At 39.0% G+C, this 13,640-nt stretch overlaps 1 protein-coding gene across 1 annotated transcript in view; it reads right to left on the bottom strand.

Moving 5' to 3' along the window:
• The window catches only part of LOC140564075 (latent-transforming growth factor beta-binding protein 2-like), a 154,840-nt gene that overhangs the window by 24,671 nt on the left and 116,529 nt on the right, over positions 1 to 13,640 (bottom strand). Inside the window, exons 27-31 of the mRNA XM_072689151.1 lie at positions 13,500 to 13,622; positions 11,980 to 12,102; positions 10,458 to 10,580; positions 6,557 to 6,682; positions 5,365 to 5,481 (exon numbers count right to left, since the gene is read on the bottom strand). Of these exons, the coding sequence (XP_072545252.1) occupies positions 5,365 to 5,481; positions 6,557 to 6,682; positions 10,458 to 10,580; positions 11,980 to 12,102; positions 13,500 to 13,622 (612 nt within the window). The remainder of the gene's footprint in view (positions 1 to 5,364; positions 5,482 to 6,556; positions 6,683 to 10,457; positions 10,581 to 11,979; positions 12,103 to 13,499; positions 13,623 to 13,640) is intronic.

Consider the following 13,640-nt stretch of genomic DNA (forward strand, 5'->3'; position numbering starts at 1 on the left):
ATATATATATATATATATATATATATATATATATACACATCACTTTAAAAAGTAGTAACTGGAGGAAAGGTCTGAATCCTGGATGTTGCACTAAGCCACTTCAGTTAAAAGAAAATATTAAAATAAAGAAAATAAGACTATAAGATAGAAGTTAGAAACTGCTTGCACGTAATCACTCAGTTTTGTGGATGATGGAGGCTCCTGTGTCTGTGTTACCTTCTGGCTCTCTCCTTTTAATTAGACTGTTATAGTCAGATCTGCCACACTTTGATAATGTTGACATTCTCTGTACTCCATAACTCTTTGTGCCTTTTTCACAGTTAATGACTGCCCACCTGTCCGGCCTGACACTAATAGAAGACTGACCTGATAGAAGGCTCTCCTGCTACCCACTTCAGATCAGTTGCCCACACTTCAGCTAGTCACATGCCTTACTGGTCCTCCATTAACAACAACACTGAAGTTTGCTGAACTTTTAGCTATTTGCTACTATAATTATTACTATAACAATCATTAATCATCATAATTATTTATCAATAATTTATATAAGTACTTCTGACCAAAGAAGGGTGGGTTTCTCCCATGGTTTCTCCCGCCAGCTCTGAGGGAGTTTTTCCTACCACCGGGGGTCTTGTTTACCGGGGGTCTTTATGTTTTATGTTTTGTTGATCTTTTGTCTTATTACTAGATTTCTGCAAAGCTGCTCTACGATAACATCAGTTATAAAAAGTGCTATACAAATAAATGTGATTTGATTTGATATAAATCACATATTTAGAAAACCTTATCTTTCACAACTGAAATAAACTCTAATATAATTTATGGAGCTTATGAACTGAATATGGTACAAAGCTCGGTGATTACAGCATTTACAGCTCATTTAAAATCTCAATGGATGAACTAATTGTGAAATGATATAATCTACAGATTAGACTGTAAGTACTTTTCATGTTTGACTCGCGTCCAAATAAAGCACAGCCGGTGGTGCATTTCAACAGTACAGTGCCCAAGTTACTGCACTCTCCAAGTATGCAACAGAAAAAAAGGAAAAAAATATAATAATACCCTGAGCTCACAGGCTGGGAACATTCCTGAAGTCAACTAGTAAAAAATTTATAATGACGGCTACATGCTTGATTAAATAAGGATTGGGGGATAATTGTTACATTACCACATAACTTACAAGCCACTTAACTTAGTCATAAGTGAAGGCAGCGAAGTACAACCAGTGGAGCACATTACATAAAGAACTCCCTTTACTGGTTCCAAGACCTGATAATGAGAACAGCTGAGAGCCCTGCATGTAAGATAGATCTGTGTGTGTGCAGCACGTGGAATGAGTGGAAAAGAGACGCAGCCAGAAATTCTAAAATAATCATAAACACAAAGATACTCCTATATCTGAGGTTATACAGAACGTCCAAATACCAAGTTGTATAACATAGCTTCCAAAAGCTGATAATCAGAGCATGATAAATGAGCTGGTATTGCTCTGTGAGATTCCCTTGGTACTTTCACTTTTCAATAAACTCTATCAAACCTAGCATCTTGTCGGTGGTCTGTTTAAAGACTCTGGCAATGTCCCCTAACTAATTTCACTCTGTCATCCAGAGGAGTTACGATGCATGCATGTCTGTGTAGGCCAAAGGAGTGTGCGCTGTTTTTTTTATCACTATATAAAACATGCTCTTTGCTGCCTTTATAGTTTGATGTACAGTCTTCTCTAGATAGTGGTGTTTGTCTGTCTTAAACTGACTTTAGAAACACACAAAAAAGTGGTTTAACCCAAGGCTTTATGCTCTGGTTTGAAGAATAAAAGCAAAACACTGGAAATGAATGGCACGTTTGCTAAAAACTGAGAACATACACTATGTGGACAAAAGTATTGGGACACATTTCTTAATCACTGAATTTGGGTGTTTCATTCAGTCCCATTGCATAAAATCAAGTCCAAATCCTAGTACAGAATCCATCCGGTTGCTGGCAGTTGGTGAAATTTCTTTCCTCCTAAATATTCCTACATCAGCTGTGAGTGGTATTATTGAAAAGTGGAAGCGTTTAGGCAACTCAGTCAAACCTGCTGTTAGAGCTGTGAAAGGGCGACCAACTTCATATTAAAGCATGTCCAGAAAAGCATGTCCTCTAGTGGATGCTCAAAGTGCGAATTGCACTTCCAGACTGTAGGGGGAGCCCTGGAGCAAGAAATTGGCAAGAAATGCCAAGTCTCCATACTCTTGCTTTACAGGTTCTTCACGCTCACAGCTCCTTTATAAAAATAGTTCTTTATGGAGCCAAAAACAGCTGTTCTATGGCATTGCCCAAATAACCATTTGTAGCACTGTTATTTTTAAGAGTGTAGACACACTAACAGCTTTTCCCCAGAGCTTTGGCAATCATTACCTGCACTTCAACCAGAATATTACACCCCCAAAATATATTACCCACTTTCACTGTGCTTTTTCTATACTTTCTTATGCATACTTTTATTTTTCCCCTAGCCCCCTAGTTTGAAGGCTTTTAAGCCTTTTAAGTCTGAGTTCAGGTCAAGTGTGTTTATTACATGTATTTATTATTAATACATGTGTGCACTTACCAAGACATATTTCTTTTATGTGTAACATACCCACTGAAATAAAGTGATTCTGATTCTGATGTTGGAATTATTTACTGATAAAGACACTGAAAATCCACAGCCAGTGCCTGTGTTGACATCTCCTTATCAATACAAACACAAGTGCTGGATCTGGTTCTTTCCAAATCTCCTAATTTGTTATATTAGGCTGACATCCAGCATGTAATATAATTAACAGAATGGAGACATGTCGGTTCTGATCAGAGCGAACCAACTCACTTCTTATTAATCCTGAGTTTTAACACCTGATAGTTTTAAAGCAGATATCACAATGAGGGGATAAAAGTGTTGGGTATAGATCATTTACATTAAAAGGTTTCTGCATTAGAGGAGTTGTTTTTTATTCATAGGCACTGCCTGTATAATAATGCCAGCATGTTAAGTTATTGCAAATAGACATAGGAAAACACATAAAAAGGAAGTGTCCGCAAACTTTTGACCAACCGTTTATACACTGACATTACATACACAGATATATAAGTATGCACAGTTATGACCACACAGATGGACCCCCCCCCCCCCCCCCACACACACACACACATCATTCCCACCCTCACGTCTCATGCTGGTGACCCAGTGCCACTGACAGCATGGACAGAGGTACACACACACACACACACACACACACACACACACACACAGTCGAGGAAAATAAGCTCAGTCTGATTTATAGCATAATTAGAGCTCAGTATTTGCAGTGGCCGGGGGCCAGAAGGGTGTGTGTGTGCCTATGTGTAGGTTGAATGGCATTGCACAATATTAAGAATATTAAGATTGCCATCTTTCAGGAACGAGGTGGGGGAGTTTTCTGGCCGTAAACAAAAGACTCTGGTCTCTATTTAGGAAGTTTCCACACAGTGGAATGATCTACATATTCTACTGTACAGTTCCGTTCATATTAAACTGAAAGCTTTCTAGTGTTTAGTTATTATTCTGTACACTTCATAACAAAATGGGGTTGAAAACAACCATTGTATCATGTTGCTATTACTGTAACTAAAATTACTGTAATTAAAGTAGCAACTTTAATTTATTACAATTCTGTAAACTACTTTACTGGTAACTGCTGAAATATAAAATACATAAATAATAAAAACAAACATATCAAAAACTGCAACTTTTGGATTTTTTACAGTCACATATTTAAATTTAAAAAGAGTAAAATATTTATCACAATACAAAAAGAAACAAAAAAACAGTGATCACTATCTGCACTTATTGTGCTGTACATTTATGTAAAACAGTCTAAAATATTAAAGGAAGCTGGGAATTTAAATAAGGTGTGTGTAAATTTGCCTTAAAATGTTGTAAATGCTTTATTTTAAGTAATTATATGTCAAAATAATAAGTCATTAAGTGTATCATTGAAATGCAGAGAAGGTGGGGAAGCCCATGATACAGTATCTTACACAAACAATATGTATAGAGATGAACTATACACATATATCATTATATTATAAGTTATCATTTGCTATGTCTACAGCTCACCATCAGTGCGAGCTATTAGTACTCAAATAGCTGTGTGGTTTACTGAAAGATATTTATTTCATTGGAAAGCAGCGATATATTTTATATATGTTATGCATTTTCATATATTGGTATTACCATCTCTATATCTGTTATCTAATTATACCTGTACATATTTTATTTTTATTACATAACTACATAATGACATAAGTACACTCATACTGTATACTGACATTATTCAGACTGCATATGGCATAGCTTTTCAGACATGTTTACTTACAGCCTCCTTCTCGATGCCTCTCATGTACAAATGGTCTAGACAGGAGTAAGTCAGGATGTGGTGAATGTTATGCTTGGTAAAATCCCAGCTGCTGTTTCCAGCATGGTCTTTCTGGTATTTTTCACAGTGAGAATGGTGTGAAGCGACAGCAGACTTGAGAGAGGTTGCAGGGTCAACCACACAAGTGTACAGGGTGAGGCACTGGCCTCCAACCCAAATCAATACACCACAGTTAAATGGGCAAATACAGACTGATGAAGTCTTGTCATGGTCCATTAAGAACAATAAGTGGGTCTGACAGCTTTCTGTGTCTCCAGTTATCTCTCACTGAGCACCATTCTGTCCTTTTACCTTTATCCGCTCTCATTTATCATGACACCCTCCTCCATTGCACCCATTCCTTCTATTATGAAAACCCTTCTCTAACCATTGTTTTTTAAACTTCTTCAGCTTCTCCTCTCCCTACATACCATTTCCTCTCGTTTGTATCCTGAATATTCTGTGATTTTGGAAAAAGTACAAGGCTATTATGAAGTGTATTGGTCCACTCTGGTGGTGGAGATGTGTTTGGCTTGTCTCCACGCTAAGGTTGTTTCAGTAAGCAGGGTGCGGTCCACGTACACGTTCAGAAACACTGAATGAGCGTTCTGGCCTTAACTTCGCCCCAATCTCTCTGCAAGCACTCTTTACTTTGGCTCTTTGCATGCAAACTAGGGATCTGTTGTACTCAACACATTTTTGCAGAAAATCTAAGGTCAAATGAATCAGATGACAATTCCTCTACCACTGCCATTTCTCTTTTTGCACTGTTACAACTTCAGCTCTGACCAAAAGTAAACAGGACAGATGAATTAGTATTAATTTATCAAAGATATGAACATCTGGATATTCATAGAGCGCACACTGTATATTTAGATATGACAAAAATGCATTGATTAAAAATGCATAAACAAATGCCACAGTATAAACAGAACTAAAAGCGTACCTCTGCAGTCGGTGTCCATTAGCTCAAAGCCTATGGGGCAGTCACAATGGAAGGAACCTGCTGTATTTATACAATGTCCATTCAGACACACCGCCATGTCCTCACATTCATTAACATCTGCAAGAAAGACATGAACACAAATCTGTAGGGATAGTATACACTAATGTTTATACATATTTAAATTTACAGTTTCTATTATTCATAGACACATGTTTTTATGTTAAATCTAGGCAAGAGGGCTTGGGTCATATACTGACTAAAGTAATATGCTTTCTAGGAACTACTTATAGTAAGAGTAGAGTAAAAGATCATTGGGTAACATTTTGTGCTAAGCACACAAAAAGGACACAGGGTCTTTGTTCAATTATTAAATTATTGATTCATTAAATGTATTTCATCTATTTATTAGGACAGTATATGTGTTGGATATGTGAAAGTCACTAATAAGCTTTTTAGTCTCTAATTAGTAAAGAGAATATTCTTATTTCAGAATATGGAATACTTTTTAATGTATTAGTGACTAAATAAACTCCTATTAACTCCTAAAATCTAATAATCCAACATAAAGTAATAAACACAGTACTGTCTAAAACCCACATTGATCAAATTGCTGCCAACACAGTAATAACAGGTGAATTTAGGTAATACTTTATGCTTAATCATTGGCGTAACAGGGTGGTAAGTGAGTATTGTGCATTGTTACAAATAATTAACTATTAACTATTTAGACATAACAGACTTCCAATTATGCACTAACAAAGGGCACAATAAATACAGCTAAATGTGTAGTGAATAAATCATTTAGGGGCTGATGCCATTGAACAGAAGTCACTAATAGGCGAACTGTGATCCGGGTCTGGACCCACTCAATGTTTTATCAAGATCCTAGACCTAACAGATAAACTACTTAATTTTGACAATGTTTATTTTAGCTGGAGTAAGTCTTTTAAGGTTTAAAGAAGTGGGTGTAAAGGTTTCTCACCAATTTAACTTTTAATTTTTAACTTTTAAAAAAATTTAACTGTTTTTTTACACATACTCTTAAAAATATCTATTCTTCACAGAACTAAAGGAGCTTCTTGAAAAAAAAAAAAAATCTCTAATTTGAGTTCCTTAATGAATAAAGTGTTACCAATCACTGGTGCTGTCTCTGTGCAGTTCTCCATTAAAAGTTAAGCAAATGGCTATCTACCTTCACATGTGCGGCGGTCTGAAGAGAGTCTGTAGCCAGGGTCACAGGTCATACAGGAGTACGACCCTTCAGTGTTGGTACAGCCGGACAGGGGGCACACTTCAGGAGACTGGCATTCATCTATATCTGAAAAACAAAGCCAAAGGTAATGCCAACAAAAACCAGTGAGCTCAAGTGGGCAGTAAATAAAATGCATTGGTCCCCACACTAACGTCTAATGGTTGACTTAGATACCATCGATACCTCCTCACTTCCCAATCAAAAGGTAAGTCGATTTCGAGCCACCCACTTTCGAGCACACACAAAAAGGCCCAGAAACGATCTGCCGATAACCGAACAAAACGTACTGCATACCACAGCGAATTAGCTCAAGACTGTTAGTCTGCACGTAGGCCGGAGTGAGTGGGCTCCTTCGTTATTAAACTGCACTGACAGAGCTGTTGATGAGAAGGAGGTGAGAGATAAGGTATGCAGGCAAGGGAACTCCATCCAAAACAGCAAGCTATTACAGGTGCTTCATAACCACTGTATCAACAAACACTCAGAGAACAGGCCCAATATTAAAGCTGGAAATTCTTTAACCTGGCACCGTTCAGACGTCTGCACACGCACTGCACCCGGCACTGACTGTGTGTTCATTACAAGTGTGTGTGTAGCCGACAGATACAAGCAGGAAGTTGGCTTTTGGTTTCAAGTGAAGCTGTTAATCTGTTTACAGTGAGCGCAGACGTATCTGTCAAAGTAATTTCTGCACATGACTTTCCAGAACTAAATATTTGATCTGTTCACAAAGCAAATGCATCCAGTACAACACACCACCTATCACACAACTACACAAAGAAATTCCAGTAAAGGTGCCGTGGCCATCCTCTAACATCTTAAAGCCAGCACCATGACCGCTACATGAGCAGAAGCCTGAATACTAAGTTCCTGAACAACTGGCTGGGGAAGACACTAGACAGCAAACATTCATTAAACTCTGGGCAGGATAGAAGACAGGCAGAAAAAAGTCCAAAGAGCTATTTATCTAGAGAAAAAAAAAAATCATAAATGACTCGGAGATGTAAGATGGATAGATTAAGCGCAGGGGGGGAAATGCGATACAATGAGAACAAACACCAGAACCCAGAGTGAGAAATGAAAAGAAGAGCCAGATGTGGTAATTAATCACCAAGCTGAAAAGCTGGAGCAATATCTGCAGAGACAACAGATAGATAGACTGTGATGTAAAAGTCGGACCAGTCAGTACAGTGAGGCCAGATGAAAGCAATCATCAGACTCAATCAGCGATCGATCACGTTAGCAGAGATCAAACAAAGTACAACCAATACCTGTAGCACATCTCTGAGACATCTTCTGCCAGGTGGTACTGAAACGAACATGCTGCAGTGACTGATCTGACCATTTGGCCCATGTGCAAGAAGTTGCACAACTGGGCTCATTCTTGTTAAAACTACGTAACTGTGGAGAATGAGTGTGAATTTCATGGAACATTCATGCTAAATCTTTCAGCTGGGGTTTTTAAAAAAGCCAATATTGGCGTTAACCAATATATTTGGTTGAGACTCATTAACTGAAGTAATTTACGCAAAGTGTAATTGTCCATAGATTGCACGTTTAAGGCTAAGGCTAACTGTGTTCCTGGAAATTGGGCTACATGAACATTTTGGACAACTTCACTTTAAGCAAAGAGAGATCTCTTTAGTACTGCAAATGGGTTCTTTGACTTATTTTATTTATTCTTATTTTGTTTGTCAGATGTTACCCTTTTTTGGAAGCCGCCAATGAACCCACTTGTTCGTAGCTAAACCTAGCACTAGCAATGCTCCCAACACTACGAGGATAAGGACTTGATAACTGATACATGTGAAGCCAGACACTGACTCTTTACAAACTGGTCACCAAGGCCAATGCCAAGAGTGGGCTAGCAGGGAAGCACTGGAGCGATGGAGCTCCATCCAGTACCTTGAGGTTGAGTTAAACATCAGTACCTGACCTCACTGATGCTCTTCTGGCTGAATGTAATCAACTTGTCACAGCAGTCTTCCAACATTTAGCGCAAAGCCTTTTTCAGATGAATAGATGCTGTTAGTGCAGCAATATGGAGGATGCATTCGGTATTAATACCATTTTCATACAGCCATGTGTCTACAAACTTTTGGACATTAAGCCTACCAGCTGGACTCCAGAACCAGAAGATCTTTTCCGTGATATTTAAGAGCACATTATTTGTGGCCACAATCATAATCTCATTTGAACTGGATATATCACACAGTCAGAGTTGACTTCATCCGACTTTGTGGTCGGCGTCATTTTCTGGTACATCTGTTTGCGGGACGCTGCCAACAGCCTCCAGAACCAACAGTGATGTGATATCTGAATATAGTATCTTAGCTCAGACAAGTCCTACATTGCCCAATACTTCATATTTTCTGCGACAACACTCACAGACGAACTGTCAGGAGTTCAGTGATGAAGTATCGACTAAAAGCCAGCCTTGAACCACATGGACCCACAAGGAACCATCCGTTCCATCACCTCACCACACTATCTCTGACTGTCGTATATTTTTCTATTATTACTCTAGCTTGGGTCCCAGCATCTCAGAGAGGGGTCTAAATTCTTGGTAGACAATCTAACTTCCCACAAAGTCACTAAAATGAATGATATCCATGCAATACGCCTCTACATGTTGCATGGCCCAGACAAGCCTGTTTTGTCTTGCTAGCACTGACTTTCTTACTGCTACTCTAACCCTGCAGCTCCAAGTCTTCTCACAGCTGACACTGCGGCTCGGTCCAGTGTTAGGCCGAGCTACATGGTGGTCATGGGAAATACCAGAAACGTCTTCTGATGCTGTTGTGGATTTGAGTCTGTCAGACCTCTTCCAGTCAGGTATCTCCAGTTAGTTTCCAAGAGCCTTTTGATGGTGATCATTCAAAGCTCATCCCAACTGATCCTACAAGTATTGGAAGGAGCTCCACCATCATTCCAGAGAACACAGTTCCACTGCCCCACAGCTCAATGCTGGGGGGCTTTATACCCCTCTAGCCCATGGCATTGGGCATGGTGCCAATAGGTTTATGTTTTTTTATGTTATATTGCCTGCTCCAAACAGTCCTAATCTATTAGCAATACTTCTTCAAAATGCTGCACAGCCCAAGCAAGCCTGTCTTGCCATCATAGCAATGGCTTTTGTACTGCTAATTCAAGACCGTCAACCCTGCAGCTCCAAGTCTTCTCCTTACTGACACTGACTCAAGACTTGGTCCAGTGTTAGGCTGAACTGAGCATGGTGGTCACGTGAGCTGCCTACCACACAACTCTGACTGTCGAAAACTTGTCTTCTGATGCTGTTGTGGATTTGAGTCTGTCAGACCTCTTCCAGTCAGTTTTCTCCAGTTTCCAAGAGCCTTTCGATGGTGTAGGAGACGTACTCACCACACTCTGGCTTTATCTGGAAGTTCTCATCTGGAAGATCTATTTTTAAGATGCTTTGTCTGTCTGTCTTTGTTAAGTGTCTTTTTCTAGTCATTATAAGAGCAATCTGTCTGAGCGGTGTTGTGTAAATACTGTGGTGGAGAGTGCAGTAACACAGGCAGTTCCAACACTGCTTTTACACAGACAAAGTGTTTCCAAATCATGAATTGTTTGCATACGTTTTTAAGCTTAATTTACTTCCATTGCTCCAGGTCAGCTGTAAGTTGTTAACCAATGTTCCTGTTCCCTAAAAAAACCCTTTTTATGATTTACTTTGTTTTTACATTATTATTACATACCTTTGAGGTCACTAGACTTTTTACCATTTCAGGTTATTCGCTGGAAGTGGTTTAATAATTGGAGGTGTTCTAAAACTTTTGACAGATACTGTATAAATAGATTTTTTTTTCAGAAGACTCACCTTCACAGCTTCCATCATCTGACATTCTGTATCCAGGATTACATGTAACGCAGGTGTATGTGCCCTCATTGTTAATGCATCTTCCCTGAGGGCAGGTAGTTGGTGAAGCACACTCATCAATATCTGCAGTAAAGAACAGTTATTAAAAAAAGGTTAGAATTATTGATACAACTATGTTTCATATTGTAGTGTATTGTACTGCAGCATTAAACCATGATTAGCACATAAGATTGGGGCTAAAATTTAGCTTGTGGCTATTCTGTAGCATTAGTTTAGGACACCATAAAGCACAGCTTGTACTTTTTTTTTCTTTTTACTGTTTTCAAAATGTGTTGAATTTAATTTAATGCTCCACTATATGGACAAAAGTATTGGGACGCCTGCTCATTCATTGTTTCTTCCAAAATAAAGGGTATTTAAAAAGAGTTCATCCTGCTTTTGTTGGAATAACTGTCTCTACTGTCTAGGGAAAGAGGCTTTCTACTACATCCCAAAAGTACTGAATGAAGCTCCACCATCATTCCAGAGAACACAGTTCCACTGCTCCACAGCTTAATACCCTTGTAGCCCATGACATTGGACATGGTACCAATAGGTTCATGTTTCGTCTGGTCCAGAGAGTCCTATTCTATTGGCAATACATCTCTAGAGGGACTGGACAATCTATGTGTGTGCATTTGCACATCTGTGTCAGCAATGGGTGCAACTTAAAGTAAGGTAAGGTAAGTAAGGTGCACATATTTGTCACTGTACAGTGTACACTGTACAGCGAAATGTGTCCTCCGCATTTAACCCATCTGGTAGTGAACACACACTCACACTAATTCAAGACCGTCAACCCTGCAGCTCCAAGTCTTCTCCTTACTGACACTGACTCAAGACTTGGTCCAGTGTTAGGCTGAACTGAGCATGGTGGTCACGTGAGCTGCCTACCACACAACTCTGACTGTCGAAAACTTGTCTTCTGATGCTGTTGTGGATTTGAGTCTGTCAGACCTCTTCCAGTCAGTTTTCTCCAGTTTCCAAGAGCCTTTCGATGGTGTAGGAGACGTACTCACCACACTCTGGCTTTATCTGGAAGTTCTCATCTGGAAGATCTATTTTTAAGATGCTTTGTCTGTCTGTCTTTGTTAAGTGTCTTTTTTTAGTCATTATAAGAGCAATCTGTCTGAGCGGTGTTGTGTAAATACTGTGGTGGAGAGTGCAGTAACACAGGCAGTTCCAACACTGCTTTTACACAGACAAAGTGTTTCCAAATCATGAATTGTTTGCATACATTTTTAAGCTTAATTTACTTCCATTGCTCCAGGTCAGCTGTAAGTTGTTAACCAATGTTCCTGTTCCCTAAAAAAAAAACCTTTTTATGATTTACTTTGTTATTACATTATTATTACATACCTTTGAGGTCACTGGACTTTTTACCATTTCAGGTTATTCGCTGGAAGTGGTTTAATAATTGGAGGTGTTCTAAAACTTTTGACAGATACTGTATAAATAGATTTTTTTTTTTCAGAAGACTCACCTTCACAGCTTCCATCATCTGACATTCTGTATCCAAGATTACATGAAACGCAGGTGTATGTGCCCTCATTGTTAATGCATCTTCCATGAGGGCAGGCAGTTGGTGAAGCACACTCATCAATATCTGCAGTAAAGAACAGTTATTAAAAAAAGGTTAGAATTATTGATACAACTATGTTTCATATTGTAGTGTATTGTACTGCAGCATTAAACCATGATTAGCACGTAAGATTGGGGCTAAAATTTAGCTTGTGGCTATTCTGTAGCATTAGTTTAGGACACCATAAAGCACAGCGTGTACTTCTTTTTCTTTTTACTGTTTTCAAAATGTGTTGAATTTAATTTAATGCTCCACTATATGGACAAAAGTATTGGGACGCCTGCTCATTCATTGTTTCTTCCAAAATAAAGGGTATTTAAAAAGAGTTCATCCTGCTTTTGTTGGAATAACTGTCTCTACTGTCTAGGGAAAGAGGCTTTCTACTACATCCCAAAAGTACTGAATGAAGCTCCACCATCATTCCAGAGAACACAGTTCCACTGCTCCACAGCTTAATACCCCTGTAGCCCATGACATTGGACATGGTACCAATAGGTTCATGTTTCGTCTGGTCCAGAGAGTCCTATTCTATTGGCAATACATCTCTAGAGGGACTGGACAATCTATGTGTGTGCATTTGCAAGTCTGTGTCAGCAATGGGTGCAACTTAAAGTAAGGTAAGGTAAGTAAGGTGCACATATTTGTCACTGTAGAGTGTACACTGTACAGCGAAATGTGTCCTCCGCATTTAACCCATCTGGTAGTGAACACACACTCACACTAATTCAAGACCGTCAACCCTGCAGCTCCAAGTCTTCTCCTTACTGACACTGACTCAAGACTTGGTCCAGTGTTAGGCTGAACTGAGCATGGTGGTCACGTGAGCTGCCTACCACACAACTCTGACTGTCGAAAACTTGTCTTCTGATGCTGTTGTGGATTTGAGTCTGTCAGACCTCTTTCAGTCAGTTTTCTCCAGTTTCCAAGAGCCTTTTGATGGTGTAGGAGACGTACTCACCACACTCTGGCTTTATCTGGAAGTTCTCATCTGGAAGATCTATTTTTAAGATGCTTTGTCTGTCTGTCTTTGTTAAGTGTCTTTTTCTAGTCATTATAAGAGCAATCTGTCTGAGCGGTGTTGTGTAAATACTGTGGTGGAGAGTGCAGTAACACAGGCAGTTCCAACACTGCTTTTACACAGACAAAGTGTTTCCAAATCATGAATTGTTTGCATACATTTTTAAGCTTAATTTACTTCCATTGCTCCAGGTCAGCTGTAAGTTGTTAACCAATGTTCCTGTTCCCTAAAAAAAAAACCTTTTTATGATTTACTTTGTTATTACATTATTATTACATACCTTTGAGGTCACTGGACTTTTTACCATTTCAGGTTATTCGCTGGAAGTGGTTTAATAATTGGAGGTGTTCTAAAACTTTTGACAGATACTGTATAAATAGATTTTTTTTTCCAGAAGACTCACCTTCACAGCTTCCATTATCTGACATTCTGTATCCAGGACTACATGTAACGCAGGTGTATGTGCCCTCATTGTTAATGCATCTTCCCTGAGGGCAGGTAGTTGGTGAAGCACACTCATCAATATCTGCAGTAAAGAACAGTT

Source organism: Salminus brasiliensis, chromosome 10, assembly GCF_030463535.1.
Source record: "Salminus brasiliensis chromosome 10, fSalBra1.hap2, whole genome shotgun sequence".
Taxonomy (NCBI): Eukaryota; Metazoa; Chordata; class Actinopteri; order Characiformes; family Bryconidae; genus Salminus; species Salminus brasiliensis.